Source organism: Pan paniscus, chromosome 16 (genome assembly GCF_029289425.2).
Source record: "Pan paniscus chromosome 16, NHGRI_mPanPan1-v2.0_pri, whole genome shotgun sequence".
NCBI classification, from domain to species: domain Eukaryota; kingdom Metazoa; phylum Chordata; class Mammalia; order Primates; family Hominidae; genus Pan; species Pan paniscus.
The window spans coordinates 37,978,212-37,995,086 of NC_073265.2; the positions used below are offsets into that span (position 1 = coordinate 37,978,212).

At 35.5% G+C, this 16,875-nt stretch overlaps 1 protein-coding gene across 3 annotated transcripts in view; it reads right to left on the bottom strand.

Moving 5' to 3' along the window:
• Positions 1 to 1,354: 1,354 nt before the first annotated feature.
• Positions 1,355 to 16,875, bottom strand: part of CEP152 (centrosomal protein 152) — a 72,905-nt gene continuing 57,384 nt past the window's right edge. For 2 of the 3 annotated variants that reach the window (XM_055098717.2, XM_003831485.4), the window contains 7 exons: positions 15,792 to 15,912; positions 11,889 to 12,056; positions 8,319 to 8,415; positions 7,663 to 7,766; positions 5,369 to 5,522; positions 5,022 to 5,125; positions 1,355 to 2,708 (listed from right to left, as the gene is read on the bottom strand). In XM_055098717.2, coding sequence (XP_054954692.2) covers positions 1,669 to 2,708; positions 5,022 to 5,125; positions 5,369 to 5,522; positions 7,663 to 7,766; positions 8,319 to 8,415; positions 11,889 to 12,056; positions 15,792 to 15,912 — 1,788 coding nt within the window. In that variant the 3' untranslated portion in view covers positions 1,355 to 1,668. The remainder of the gene's footprint in view (positions 2,709 to 5,021; positions 5,126 to 5,368; positions 5,523 to 7,662; positions 7,767 to 8,318; positions 8,416 to 11,888; positions 12,057 to 15,791; positions 15,913 to 16,875) is intronic. The other variant, XM_003831486.5, reaches the window with a different exon arrangement.

Genomic DNA, 16,875 nt, shown 5'->3' on the forward strand with positions numbered 1-16,875 from the left:
ATACCTTCATATTTATCATAATAGAATTAGGTTACCTTGTCATACACCCTATACCACACCCTATCTCCAACCAATTGGATATAGGATGTATGACATAAAGTAACTTAATCCTATTGAGATTATGAGTATCAAAAAAGATTAAGGATACTCTAAAAGGAGCAGAAAGCAAGAGAACTTCCAATTTCAACCTTAATGTTGAGAGTTTAAATAACTGACATGGATTTTGAACCAAGTGGAAAAGGTAGGTGAGCAACGAGCCTAGATTCTAAGTTTACTAAAAACAAGGGCTTCAAACGATCAAGCACCAACCAGATCCATAGGGAGCATAAACTTGGCTGTTTTAGAGTTTTTTTCTAGAGTGAGAGATGACAGCCTAACTGTTGGAGAAGGAGCATTGTATCTTCAGGAATACAAGTGAGACTTTGACAAGATGGTTTGTTCCTTACTATAGCTGTATGTGAATTCAAGCACTGAAGTCCAGGACCAATTTTTAGACTTATTTATCCCTGGTCAAGAGTTAAGGTGACAGAGCTTTCCAAGCCCAAAAAGTTTTCCTTCTCGGTTCCTGCTTTTAGAGATGGTTATCAGGAGGAGGAGGATGCATCTTGCCGTCTCCCCATCACCACCTAAGTTATCTGGCTCTGAGTGGAAAAATACACTAGATTAACCCCCAAATACAATCCATAATATAGTAGGTGTGGGAGATGTGAGAGAAAGCTATAGTTAACTGTTTTCGGAAGCACTTGCATACAGCTAAATGTTCATACCCATCGCTAGGGATCTGAAAAAGAATTCACCTAAAAACAATGATATTTAGGTAGTCATTCATTTCTGCATGTATTCTTCAGTTTAGAATTATAACCTTTAACCTAGAGCATTAATTAGCCAGTTCTGCACTATAAATGAATGTAAAAATCTAATTGTTTTACATTTTTGGCTACATGACAAAACTTATTTCAATTTTTCAAAAGGTCGTATTTCAGATGAAAAAACAAATGTGAAGCCATAAAAGAGACAAAGTTTTTGGATGTCACAGATGATCTGAAATAATGCAAGTAAGAACTAAAAAAATTCAGACTAATATTTAAATAATAAAACCAGGACATAGCTATGTATTTTGTAGTAAACCCTGGAAAACCTCTAACTGAAAAAAAGATCAAATTTTTGAGTAGATATTGCTAGGAAAAGTCTATGTAGATTAAGTTCATAGCCTCATTAAACATGACTAATTTCAAAAACTAAATCTGACTAATACATACAAATAATCAAAATTTATGTTTTTTTCTGGGTGAATTTCAAACATGATGCCAATATGACATTTCTGTATTCTGAACCACAAAATAATTCATAACAATTCTACAGACCATATGCAAGTTTATTTATATAAGTTAACACTGCAGAGTGAGTCAATTTATAAGTATAAAAATAGATGGTTTAGAAACCAAAAATAAGCACCACACAAAAGCAGATTATACATACACCATCAGGCCTTTGGAATATTAAGGCAACATAAATATCTCAAGCAATTTTAGAAGAATGCTTTACTTATATAACAGATGTTATTAAAACATCTCAAAAGAGGCAGGGCTCACAATTTTTTTCAGTATGAGGTCTTCCCTTCCATTTTTGTTAATATATTAATGATTCTTCTTAAATACTGTACCATAATTAGTCTAGATTAACAAATGGGCTATCAAAGCCACTATCTTGTTGGCTAGATAGCGGAACAATTAATTTTCTTGAAGGCTGCTGACACACTGAAGATGGTAATGTACTGCTCAGTTTTTTGAAATCTGACTTTAATCTATCAGCCTTATGATGAGATGGGTGTCCACAGTTCACACTGATCTTTCCCGGCTCCAAATACGTGGTTTCTTCTGACAGGTATGGAGTTTGATCACGCTGACATTTCATTGTTTGACAAATCATATTACTTTCCTCTGTGTCTGAAAGATAACCGGATGGTGAAAACTGTTTGGATTTAACAGATTCACTTGGTATTTCCAAAGTTCCTTGTGGCCTACCATGTACAAATGATGCTTCACGACTGTCAAAGGATAAGGTTGCACTGCTGGAAGGCCAGCCCAAGCAGTCACTAAGGTCCCCTCCATCTTTTACTGGAGGTTCCTGAACATCCAAACCTTGACTTTTCTCAGATGCAGCATTTTCACTTTCCATTAGTGGATTGCATTTATATACTTTTAAACCAAGTCTTTCATTAGAATCGCGAAAGGTTATATGCATGCATCCTGATTCAGAAGGACCAGGGGTACATCTAGGTGAGGGTTTATTTCCTAAGGTTCCGAGAAAGGGGTATGCAGCTGAATGTGGAAGTGATTCAGAACCATTATCACTGAGTAGGTCTTTCTTCTTGTGCAAACCAAAGCCTCCTTCACCTTCACAAGGAACAAACTCAGGAGAAACATTCCTTGGCAAACTGTTTAGGTGCTTGCAACTACCATCCCCAAACTGGAATTCCAAATGTGTCTCTTTGGATCCCACATGCTTTATGCTCTGATGCTCTGAGTTCTCTAACAGCCTTTGTAAGTTACAAGCTGCCCTCCTCTTGGGAGCTTGTTCGCACAGACTTCTGGTGATGGTGTTTACACTATTTGATTTGCTTTCAATACAACATGGTATTTTCTGATTCACATCATTTCTTTTTGATTTTTTAACTGCAATCAGCATCTCTGAAGTTAGGGGCAGTGCTATTATGTGCAAGGAAACACGAAATTAAGAGAAAATTAATATTTAAAGGGAAGATTCATCCTTGAACAAAAAAATAAAAAAATTAAAAATAAGAAAAAATTTATGTTTTTATACTGTATTCCCAAAGAATGCTTATATACTGTAATAATTCTTAAAGAAAATACATCAATACTGGACATTTAAAAATATTCTTTTACATATATCCACTAGATAAAGCTTGGTAATTTTGTTACTAAGATCTGACATATAATTATTATTGCTATCCATCTGACCTATCATTTTCTGCAATAGATGTTATAGCAATTTCAAGATCCAGCCACAATGTTTTCAATCCTGCCCTGATTCTGATGTTAAGAATGGAGTTTCTGACAAGTTCGCTCAAAGAACCCCACCCACCCAATACCTACACATACACTTCTAGAATAGCTAAATAGACTTTCTGATTTAATTACCTAAGACACAAAATCTGATCAAAGACAAAGCAGCCACATAGCATGAAATTAGAGGCATTGTATCTCAGAGTAGCAAGCCCTAGAGTCCATGAAAAGGATTTGCTTCTCTACCGGGGACATTATTTGCACACTGTTGCCCCAGATCTAGAAAATTATTTTCTTGTTATATGTTACTGCCTTTTCATACCTAAGGTTCACATCACCATTCCAAAATTTATACAAATAATCTTTGGCTTGTACATGAGGAATGTTTACCAACATCAGACTCATGGACCCCTGAACAATCTCAGCTTCAAGTTTTCCAGAGGTTCAAGAACCCCATTTCCCCACTGATATGTTAAAAATCTCCCAGTGTGATTGGGAATTTACCAGTCTTTTTCATGTATTTCTATCAGCTCTTGCTTTATATAAAGCTGTATGATCTACAGAAAGAAAACGATTATAGTTTCTTGGGAGACTATTCCATCATCATTATGAACTATCAGCTTTGTCCCTTTTAATGCTAACTCTAATTTATCTAATCTTTTATTTACCTCTATAATTTATCTAATATCAACACTGCATTTGCTTGGTATATCATTCTCCATCCCCTGATTTTTAATTTTAGATGTTCTTCTTGTAAAAATAGCAAATTACCACATTTTTAAAAACCCTATTTGAAAGTTGTGGTCTTTTAATAACTTATATGAGTTTAACCTACTTATATTTAGTGTGATTGTTGATGTTTCAAACTACTACTATGTCCTATTTACCCACGCTTTCTAGGTTTTTTTTCCTCTTTCCTGATTTTGTTAGATTGAAAATGTTTTTTTCCAAGTTTTTCCTTTACCAGTTTTAAAGTTATACGTTCTATGTCTTTGTTGGTTACTCTTACTTTTTTTTTTTTTTTTTTTTTTTTTTGAGACAGGGTCTGCTCTGTTTCCCAGGCTGGAGTGCAGTGGTGCGATCACAGCTCACTGCAGCCTTGACCTCCCGGACTCAAGTGATCCTCCCATCTCAGCCTCCCAAGGCATGTCGGCTCCCAGTTCCTGCTTGATATGGCTAGCCACCTGGAGCACTGCCCTGCTCCCAGATTCTTTGTTCCTGTTGTTGTTGCCCAGCTCAATATTGAGGTTGGGGAAAGGAGGGGAGAAGAAGAAATAAAGAGAGGATTAACCCCACCTGGTTGCTGTTGGTTTAGAACACCAACTAATTACCCCATTCATATCCCCTAGGCCCTCTATTTCTCCTGGAACATATCACCCTCATATGTGGAACAGTTTTGATATTGCTCCTAATTGCAATTGTCATCTCCTGGTGGTTTTGAACTGAGGTTTCCATCTTCCATCCTATACTGTCTTCTTTCTCTCAGGGATTTCTTGTAGCTTCTGGTCTATCCACTGCAACTTTTTTTTTTTTTTTTTTTTTGAGACAGGGCCTCACTCTGTCACCCAGGCTGGAGTACAGTGGCACAATCATAGCTTACTGCAACCTCAAATTCCTGGGATCAAGGGATCCTCCCACCTCAGCCTCCCAAAGTGCTGGGATTACAGGTATGAGCCATCATGCCTGGCCCACTGCAACTTTTTAAAACCCACTTATAATTTCTTCTTTTTCTCATTCTTTATTTGCTGTTTAAAATCTTTTCTATCATTTCGAGGGATGGAAGCAGCAATAGGAAGCTGATGGGCCTGCTCAGTCTGCCTACTTAAATTGGAAACTGTGTACCCTTTTTGCGTAAACTTCTAGTTTAAGTAAAACATACAAAACTTCACAAATTAACTCTCACTCCTTACCTTCCCTGCCTTCTTCATACTGAAAATATTAAATAGCTAAAGAAGAAGAGATAGAAAAACCATTTGGTGACTCACTTTGACATACCTGACTGTGTAGTTTTGCTCTGGGACTTACTAGAAATAGGTGTTTCCAGTAATTTTGCCATTGTAGCAAGTTTGCTAGCAGCATTCATAATCTTTTTCTCAGCCCTGTGGGGAATTCCAGAATATTAAAAATATAGTTTAAAGGAAAAAATGAGTTGCCTTAGCCCCATGGTTTCTGTTTTCCTATTGGCTCTGCCAACATTTAGGGTAGCACAGCCATAAACCTCTCTTAACCCCCTATGGCTGATCATGTAGAAATAGTTAAATTTAGTGGTTAAAGAAAATGCTTTAAAAATGATAACATGTTGTCCTGGTAATCTCAGGACACATTGTTCAGACTGAACTCACCCTTCTTTTCCATCATCCTGCAAAATCTGTTGGAGGCAAATCAAATAATATTTGCGCATCTTTCGGGCGGTTTCTTGACGTTCTCGCAGTACCTCTGCTTTTACCATTTCTGCAGCTCGTTCCTTACTCTCCTGAATATAACGAAGCATGTCATCTATAGGGAAGTGAGAAAATGCCCACAGAATGTATGTTTATTAGCACTTTTTCAGAAACAGGAGGGGCAGACTTCAGATCAATTTTCTGGTAGATGAAATGATTTTAAGTATAGTTTAAACATTATACTTTCCACAGTCATTAAAATGGAATATTTTAGATCATCATTTTGGTAGACTCAAATGAGAAGTACTCTTATAAGTTCTTTCGGAATGATGACAGCTACATATAGTAAGGAAACATGGCATATTCCCCAGCTAAATTTTGTCATATTCTAAAACACTTAGCGAAGAAAATACTGTAAATATGAGGTACAGAAACTAGCATTTCAATTGTACATTATGTCCAGTTAGGAAAAGAGAAAAATAAAATATAGAGAAAAGGTTAAGCAGAAAGAAAGGAAAAAGCAAACACAAAGACAGAAGAAAAGGAGGCAGTATGAGCTGGAGAGACTCATTCTTCTCTCGTGCTCTGAAAATTTACGTTCCATTATTTATTGAAAATTCTTTCAGCAGCACTTTTTGAGCATCTAACTAAATATAATATTACAATTCATAAGAGATATGTACAAAATGAGACTACAAGGAGGGTGATGGGACTTATAGTTGGCCTCTGAAATTTACATATAAACATAGCCCACAGCTTTCAAGTTTTTTTTTTTAACTCAATATATCTTTGATTAGGACTACTATTAGCTAAGGCTAACTTTTTTTTTTTTTTTTTTAATAAATCCAAGACTACATCCTACATCTAGAATTTCACCATCTCTGTTATATTAAGGATACCAATTCATACAGGAATCTTCCTCTTAATGTCAGTAAGCATCTGAAAATTAGTGGTTCTATGCAAAAATACTAACTGGGAGACTGTTTTTCATTATTTGAAATGGAAAATGAAATGCAGTACATGTCAAAACAAAACATCCAACCAACTTTCTAAAAAATAACTAAAACATAATATACACACATACATACAAGTTATCACATTAGGATGAAAACATGCTTAAAATTCCACTTCCCAATTAATACATTATTAACAAAAAGTTGCATTGCTTGTAGCAATATGCCCTTTATTAGCACCAGTAACAACGGAGAAGCAAATTCCCTTATAAATACCAAATGAGCTTTGTAGAACATCTACACGTGATTCTGAATCTACCAATTATATTTGAAACTTCAGACTTTACCTGCTCTTTTTGTTAAAAAGAAATGTAATTTTAGGAAATTAATATACATTTTTCCTATATAAACACTACTTATTGTTTTGGGACATATATCCATTCTACGCATATTATAATTAGAAACCAAGAAGTATTCAAAACAGGGAAAACACACATCAGGAGAATGCTCTACAGGATATGCTGGCACAACCTGGTACTGACAAGGACTTGATAAATTTATAGCTATGAGAAATAATAACCAGAAACAACAGAACAATTGCTAACTAGATCCACTTCCACAGTCCTTAAAAGTTTATGGTAGGAGGCCGGGCACAGTGGCTCACGCCCGTAATCCCAGCACTTTGCGAGGCCGAAGCGGGTGGATCACCTGAGGTCAGGAGTTCGAGATCAGCCTGGCCAACACGGTGAAACCCTGTCTCTACTAAAAATACAAAAATTAGCTGGGTGTGGTGATGCATGTCTGTAATCCCAGCTACTCAGGAGGCTGAGGCTGGAGAATTGCTTGAATCCAGGAGGCGGAGGTTGCAGTGAGCCGAGACTACACCACTGCATTCCAGCCTGGTTGACAGAGTGAGATTCCGTCTCAAAAAAAAAAGTTTATGGTAGGAAGTAATAGTTAATTGCTCATTTAAAACCCATGTGACATTTTCTTTACTACAAATTAGTTAAGTTGTAAGATTATTAACTTTTCAGTTTAATACTAGTGTCCAAAAAGAAACAAGAAAATCAACAATATAAACATAAGACGATTCTCACATCACTTCCAAAAGATATTATTTGGGAAAAATGATCAATGACTACATAATTTTGAAAAGGTATCAATAATCTCTTTTAAGATTGAAGAAAAAGGTAATTTGGAAAATTCCCTAAAAGAACTACTGCTGGTAAACTCTGAGTTTACTTTAACAGTGATAATAAAAAAGGCCCAAGCCATCCTTAAAATCTTCAGAATTAAACTTACGTTTAATTTTTTTTACAGCTTTAATGTACTGCCCACGAAGTTCTTCCAAGGCTCCCCCACTGCATGGCAGGCAAGCATTTTCAATGGCCCCTGCTGACAATGACCTAAAAAACAAACCAAAGATTACAAAAACAGAAATGGTAAGTGAAAAATTTCATTTGAAAAATATATATGTATCCATATACTCTAATAAAGTTAACTAAGAAGTGCTAAAAATCTCATCTAGAACAATCTCCACTATACAGTTATTTAAAATAGGGGAAAAATGGAAACAACATAAATGTTATGGTTGCTTCAATAAATAACAGTAAATCCACATGAAAATTTATGCAGGTATTGAAAAACATATGTAGGAGAATATCTAATAACATGGAGAAATGCTTATCTAGTAATATTAATAAAAAGTTATAAAATACCTTATACTATAGCCTCAATTTTAAAAACACATTGTGCATGTGGAGTATGTGTAGAAAGAGGCTTAAATGATATAAAACAAGAGGTCACTAGAGGGTATCTTCAGGAAATAAGGTTTTGGGGGATTTTCTTCTTTTTTATACTTTTTGCTGTATAACAAAAAAAATTGATACTTAAAAAAATTTAAAGATACTTGTACTTAGATTTCTTTAAAATAGCACTTTAAAATAGTAAAAGTATACCTTGGTGGTGTTTTACAAAGTGTTCGCAATTCTTCCAATTTATTCTTCATGTCGTTGTTTTCTTCTATTAATTCTTCAACAACTTTATTATTCTCTTCTATAACAGAAAGTTTATAGTATATTAGACAGTTAAAAATTTTTTAAGCCTTCTTTTCCCTTAAGTTCCCAATACAAATGTTTATAGAAGAGACTGTGCAATTTCCAGTCGCTTTTCTGTAACGTTCATTCCCTTAGAAACCCTACTCAGATCATTCCCTTGCTCTGTTTTCTCAGCACTTAAAATCTGTATCCCATCTTCTTCTTGCTTTGGGTTACACACTGTCCTGGAATTGGGTTTCAACTGTTTCAGATGCCTGTGTTTTGTTTTCCAACTGTGCTGAAGCTCTGTAGAAACCTACTAGGTTTTCTAATTCCATGTTCCCTATGGATCCTGGTAGACAGTTTATGCTCATATAAATGATCATTGAACATGCACCTCGATATAAAATAAAAAGAAAATTAACCTTAAGTAGGTGTCTTTTTCAGAAATAATGTAAGATTTTCAATTCTTTGAACTTTGTGTGTGTGTGTGTGTGTGTGTGTGTGTGTGTGTGTGTGTGTGTGCAACAAGGCTGTTTATTTCACCTGCGTGCAGGCGGGCTGAGTCCGAAAAGAGAGTCAGCAAAGGGTGATGGGATTATCATTAGTTCTTACAGGTTTTGGGATAGGCAATGGAGTTAAGAGCAATGTTTTGGGGGCAGGGGGTGGATCTCACAAAGTACATTCTCAAGGGTGGGGAGAATTACAAAGAACCTTCTTAAGGGTGGGGGAGATTACAATTCTTTGAACTTTTAAAAAGAGGATGAGGAAACTGATAAGAGTCCATGTGGTATGAAGGAAAACACATGAATTTCAGAGTCAGAGACATCAGTTTACATTCTAACTCTGCTGCTTACAAGGTTGATAAGCCTAGGAAAAATTAACCTTTCTGAACTTTTCTTCACATGTTAACTTACAGATTATAATAGAAATAAAACAACAAATGCACAACACCTACACAAGGCCTGGAAATACCAATATAAATGTGAACATGGCATCTCATGTTTCCTATGATGCTACCCTCTGAACACACCGTAAGTTGAGGAACAAAATTACTCTATTCCCCCTGGTGATGGATATAACTTTTTGTTTTAAACAACTCACTCCCACCCCATCTATTTTTCAATAAACGCTACCAAGAGAGTGGAAAAATAGAATTTAAGAAACAAAGAAGCAATCTCAATAGCAAAGATATAATAACCTACTAAAGTTATATTAAGAAAAAATTTCAATTAAACTATTGACTTAAATTCTGACCCAGACCCTTTGTATCAACTCATTGTTTTGAGTGATATATCAACTTTCTTCGATTATTTGCAAGTCTACGAGTTTTAGAAGATATCAGCTTCAAAAAACACTGTGTAGAATGGTATGGTGCTAAATATTATTATTTATAAATAATAGTCATATCCAACTGCCCTTATCGCCATATTCTGTAAAACAAATTGTCTTGGTTTTCATCATATTTTAACATATCTATGTTTTAAATATACCTACAGTTGGACAAATAACTCATTTACTCTCCTGGCCTCTACTAAAGAACTAAGTAATCGCAAAATGAATTGCAGTTGTTAAATTTTTAATCTCAAAATTCTTAAAACCCTTTCTGGTCTTAAAGTAATTATTATCTATCTCTTAGTAATAAGTACTAAGAGTAATAAGTGCCTTAGTAATAAGCGGTCGGTGGTAGTTACAGGTGGCTTCTCTTAGCAGTATTTCCCGAGTTGTGCTATGGTGCCAGGTGTGCTAAGTGCTGGAACAGGACTTGATCCTTATTGCTATAAAGACTACACTCCAAAGGGAAGTACAGACAGCAATGATTACAAGGATGGTGAATGTTATAAAAAGCATAGGAACTATGGGGAGTGTATAACAGGAGGACTAAACAGGTCTGCAGTGGTTAGGAAAGCCTCCCTGAGGAAGTAATGTATTGGGGAAAAGATGAGAAGGAGTTAGCCAGCCAAATGAGATCAGGATGTTTTGGCGAAGGGAGAAAACAATGAAATCCATGCTATGGCTCTACTGAGAGAAATTAAGAGAGCTGGGGGAAGACAAGGTTGAAGGGGCTGGCAGGTGCTGGATCAAGAACTTTTCAAACCCCGTTAAACTAAGTGTTTTTGGTTTTATACTGAAGGCCATGGCAAGCCACTGAAGAGCTTTAAACAAGAGTGTCATGTTTCAATTCACTTTTTAAAAAGGTTGCTCCAGCTACCCTATGGAGAATGGATTAGAGGGGCTAGACTAGAAGCATAAAGAGTCAGGGAATTATTGCCAGTGTCCAGGCAAGAGAAAGAAGTGGATGTACAAAATAAACTGATTAACCTGGTCTTTTCTGAATGACACCATTATTTAGAACCCTGGCATTTTGTTTTTTGTCCATTTAAACATTTATTATCTGGTATGTGGTGGGCACCATGGCTATTAGGATGAACAAGATATGGCATATTCCTTCTCCTCAGAAAATTCTTGGAGAATTTGGAGAAGGTATCTGACAAGTGACCAAACAATTACAATACAGAATGGTAATGGTGATAATAGAGGAAGAGCCAATGCTACAGGGCCGCACAAGAGCAGCCCACTTCACCCTGACTAGGGAAAATCAAGGAGGGCTTTGCAGATAAAGCATCTTCTGAGTTGAATCCTAAAGGACGAGAGTAAGACTAAAAAGAATGTTGGGGAAAAGTACAGGACAGAATACAAACATCATATGCAATGAAGGTCCAGCAGTAAAAGAAATAGGACCAGCTCAGGAATCGGAAGCATTTCAAATGTAGAGTATAGCGTATAGGCTATAAGCGATAGTGAAAGGTAAGAAGAGGGAGCAGCGATCTAAGCCCCAAAACTTCCCTTCTTCAGAGGGGCACTGGGAAATGGTAGAAAATATCCCTTTCCAAATGTCTCACAGCATTGTGATGAATGGACTAGAAGGAGGCCAGTCCAGACCCTCACGCCCTTGTTTATGCCTTTTCCCTCTATCTCAAACGTTGTTCTCCTTGGCAAACACCTCTATTTTTCAAGGCTTAGTCAAACCTTTCTTAACTTTAATAAGAGGTAGAATTAACAATCCTCTTTCTGAGGAAAACACTGCCAACAGCATTCAACGTTTAATTATTTGTTAATCTGTTGTTAGATCTCCTCACTTAACCAAAAGCTTCTTGAAGGAAGGGAACACATCTCCACCAGAACTGGAATTTTGTATGATTTATTCACTGCTGCATCCCCAGTGCTTAGAAGCCTGCTTGACGTATACTGGGCCCTCAATATCTGTTTAATCAAGAAAGGAAGAAAGGAATGTGACCTTTTAATCAGAGCTGAAATCTTCCTCTTTTGAGTTTTGTAATAATAATTTGATTAGTAAAAATAAGATCCAAATTAGTTTATATTAATCCCAAAAGAGGATCAGTGCACACATTAACTAAAATGTCACATTTGAACATTTCAACAAGGATCAAAGAAATTCATATTGGTAGCAGTGCTACTTTAAATGCTAACCTCCAATTTTTTCCACTACAGCTTTGTGCTTCCTTTCTAAATGCTGAAGATGCCTACAGCATTTCTCCAGTTTTCCTTTCAGATCTTGACATTCCTGCTTTGCCTTTTCAAGTTCTTGGAAGCAGTGTCCACAGCATAAATCCTTAATTTCAAGGACCTTTTTCTTATCTGCAAAAATTAAATGACAGAAAACTTTTATATCAGTTTAGACCAAGAACTATCATTAAAGAAAAAAAAAGACAGAAAGAAAAGCAGATGACTCATGACTAAAGGCTACAGCACGACTGAAAGAATGTGATGCTTAAGATAGAGAGACATGGGTTTACATATTGTTTCTGCTGCTTACTGGCTGTGTGACTTGGAGCATATTAATTAACTTGTCTAAGGCACTACTGGATACTACCATCTACTTTAAAAATAGTCATGAAACCTATTGCTCTGGATCTTGGTATTGAATACCATTCCCTACTAAAAGGAGTCAAGGATCTTTAAGAAATGGCTGACTCCAGTACTGGGGAGGGTATATACAAAATAAGACTGAAATATCTTCCTATGCCAGAAAGTAAGAAAGTACTCAAAAATACAGGCATGTCACAAGGACATAGAAGCCAGTTTGAAGGAGCTCCACTAGCTGAATCTGGGACAATTTGAGCACTAATGAAATACAGTAATGAATTATAAAGTATTAAAAATAGGAATTTATGAGTCATACCAATAATTTTATGAATGGTAGGTAGGTAAGTGGGTTGGTAAGTAGGTAGGTAGATGGATCGATGGACAGAGAGATAAAATAAATACACAAATGAGAGGAAAGGATTCTTGATTCAACATGCTTAGTGCCAACTGGGATAAATAGAGGGAGGAAGTTGGAAGAATTATAATTTCACAACCACCATAGTAAAGACTGGATCAAGCAAGAATCATCAACGGTTGCCAAATATAAGAGAAGGTTTTCATGAGAGGAAGATATTTGCATGGTCTTAAAAAGTGTCTCCCACAGATTGCTTATCAACTGATAAGCAAGGGTGAAAAAAAAACCAGTAATTATATAGTGAAGAAATTAGACAACATATTCACTAGGTAATGAAAAGTAACCTCACCAATAAGACATATGGACACCACAATTTTTAGATGTAACAACATATCACCCCTTGCAGTGCTCCAGCTGAGAAAACACAACCTGAATCAACCATGAAGAAACACCAGACAAACCCCAAATGAGAAAAGTTCTGTTAAAAAAAAGTGAAGGTGGAAGCAGAGAATATTTCTCAAAAATGTCAATGTCATGAAAGACAAAGAGAGGCTGTGGAAATGTTCTAGATTAAAGGAGGCTAAAGATACATTACAACTAAATGTAACAGCTGACCCTAGACAAACGTCTGTACTGGAAGAGAAAAAAAAATGCTATAAGACATTATTGGGTCAATTGACAAAATTAGAATACAACAGTAGATTAATACAATACTTTAATGTTAAATTTACTGTACTAAGGTTAAACAAGAAAATATTCCTATTCCTGGAAAATACAGTCTGAAGTACTTAGCCATAAAAGTCACAATGTATATATAACTTACCCTCCAATGGTTCATAAAAAAATGAAATATTCACACACACATATATACATAAGAGCACAAAATGGAGTAAAATGTTAATAATAGGTGTATCTCATTAAAGGGTATGTGAATGTTCTTCGCAACTATTTTTCTTTTTGCTATTTTTCTATATGTTTGAAATTATTTCCAAGTTTAAAAAATGATTTAAAACTTTTAGAAGACGTAAATATATAAGAACTGTTTGGCACAGTAGCTGGCACAGAGCAAGTACACAATAAATAACAGACATTGTCATTAGTAATACATAAAATTTATAAAATTAAAATATACAAAAATGATTAAAAAGTAGACTATTAATATAAGTGATATAATAAAGCAGGAATACAAGTTAGCACAGGCTCAGGGGCCAAAATGTTACTGTAAAGTCATTGATCCAGCAAAATTATTCTTAGCTCTCTCCTGACATTTTAGTTTGATTTAAGTGGTGCCATTTATGTTAATGAACATTAAAGGATTAATGAAACATCACAATGGTACCATAAATTGCATTTATATTTTTCATCTAGGATACTGTTGTAAAATTGGAACTCATGCAAATACCACTAACAAGAGAACAGATAACTCATAGTATATTCATACACTGAAATACTATGTAGCAATGAAAATGAATGAACTAGAGCTATTGCATCAACACAGACAAATCTTAGTAGCATGCTGTTAAATGAGAAAAAAGCAAGTTACAAAGAATATAGAGTATTAAACTATTTTTATAATGTTAAAACACAAAAAGGCAACAACTTTTTGAGGGTACATACACATAATTAAAACATTAAAAAAGACAGTAATTTTTGAAAATCAGAATATTTGTTAGCTCAGACTGGGGAGAGGTTGCAGGTATAGAACTGTGGTCAACAGCACTGGTGATGTTCTGTACCTTAAGCTGAATAATGGGTTCCTGGTTGCTAGGCTTCATAACTTACAGATGCATACATATATTCTTTGAATGAACTAAGTATTTCATAATTAATGTTTTAAGTACTTTAAATAATAATGAGATATTAGGATAACATAACCAAACATCCAACAGTGGTACTCTCTGATGGTAGGATTTTAAAGGACTTTATCACTTAATACATGTTTTGTATTATTTAATCCTTTCTAATGAATTTATTAATGTGTTTGTTTTTAAGGGAAAAAAGACTAAAGAAAAATATTTTTATAGTCTGATTTTTCTTTGGCGAAAACTAATTGCTTTTATATTTATAGGACTTCCTAAAGCTAAGTAACATCCAAAACTTGTTTCTACCCATTCATTTCACAGATTAAGATAGAATTCTCAGGCTATTCCAAACAGGGCATAAAAAGTACAATGCAAAATACAAATTAAGGTAATATTATCATCCACTGAATTGGCAGTAAGATATTCTCAGCCACCTAGAACCTAGAAGTAGGGGAAAAGGGTTTGTGAACAATGAGAAAGGCAGAGATGGTATAGGCAGAGATTCTCTAAGATTCTGGTAACATTGCCTTCTGAATTAGAAATGTGTGGAAACTGAGATTATTTACTTAGTAGGTATGACTGGCCTTGGCAATTATTAGTTGTTTTCCAGGTTACATTAGAAACAGCAAATAAGCAGCAGAGAGAGGCTGTTGTGTTTGTGTAGGGAGGAAAGGAGCAGGCTGCAAAGGGTCAAGAAGCTAAAAGAGATGGGAGCTAATAAAGGATTTGCAAGTTTCTAGCTCTGAAATCTCCATGAATAGGCAATATAAGTCCTATACTCCTCAGTAAGCTCTGAATACAAGCGGCTCTAGTACAGTACAAGAATTCTTTTGTCATGATGAAGAGTCTAAGTCATTAAGGAAAAGTTAAACTATTAATTCATCACTCTGCCATACGTTGGAAAGGAAGAGATTAAAAACACTGCCCAGGCCCTCAGAAAAACTCACAAATCAATTAGAAAACATCTAATACATTTCAGAAAGATTTCCATTAAAAAGTGATTGAAATTAGTTTCAGTAATTTGAATGAAAAAGTCTCTATTACTTGGCAATTCTCTGATGTGAAACCCTTGATTTCAGGGAATAAAAACATGACTTCTCCATTAAAACTCTCATGATTCTCCTTGTAACAAGAATCAGTTGTGAATGAAGGGAAAACCATAAATAGAAGAAGAGGGCCTAAATTAACCCTCTTATCTAAATACAAAATGAAATCTAGGAAGAGGGGACATTAAGTCAGACGATTATTACCCATTTGTTCACATTTATGATCTCCTTTTATCCTCAAAGCAACCCTTCAGAAGGGTGATTATGGATGCTACAAAGACTGGTGGGAACAAAATCCAATTACCAGCTTCTGCTTCTGTTGCTTGTAAGGCCAAGGGCTGAGCATGGTGTCCAGCAGCAGGTCCAGGGTCTCCTTGGCCAGTGCCCCGGCTGGCAGAATCCTTAGAGAGCTCGGCCATATTTCTCTGAAATAAAGTATCTTCAAAGTTAATGCTTAGTAAAAATCTTTATACAATTTTATATTTAAAATGCTAATATTAAAAATACAAAGAGAAAACACTACCGGATAAATTTCTTGCCTGAACTATCTATCGCCAATATTTTTCTTAGGGTGTTATATAAGTACTGTCACTCTCCTAGGAACTAGCTTCCTATGAAACTTTCCAAATTAGAACACTGTCTGACAGGCGACTGGTGGGCAGCTATGAGACAGACAGAAGATATGGTTTGCACATTATATATGTGAATTTGAGATTTTTCAGTGGTATACGTGATTAAACCACATGAAAGACAATATAAAATCAGAATTGTTCTTGAAAATCTAGAACATTTTTACTACAGCAAGGAACAAGTTAATTAGCAAGTATAATGCTAACCCTCTGCCTCCTATGAATTGAAAATAACAGTTAAAAATCATTTTAAATTTATATAGTACTTCATATGCTTCTAAATACTTTAACATACACAGTAATTTTGTAAGGAAGGCCAGCTGAATGCCAAAGTTAAGGACAGAAACTGAGGCTTAGCTAAATTAAACATCTTGCACAAGACCATTTCTTCACTAATATTTATTGAACGTTTTTATGTTCCAGTCCTTGTCACAGCAATACAGCTACTAAATCAATGGATTTTTCATTTTTGGTTTTTGTTTTGAGATGGAGTCCTCCTCTATCGGCCAGGCTGAAGGGCATTGGCGCGATCTCAGCTCACTGCAACCTCCACCTCCCAGTTCAAGCGATTCTCCTGCCTCAAACCTCGTGATCCGCCTGCTTTGGCCTCCCAAAGTACTGGGATTACAGGTGTGAGCCACCACGCTCAGCCAAATCAATGGATTTTTATGGTAATGTTTTCAGATTTAAGATGACTACTAAATCGGAAAGGAACAGAATAGGTGGTACGGAGAAAGTAGTCTTACTGATTATTTAAAA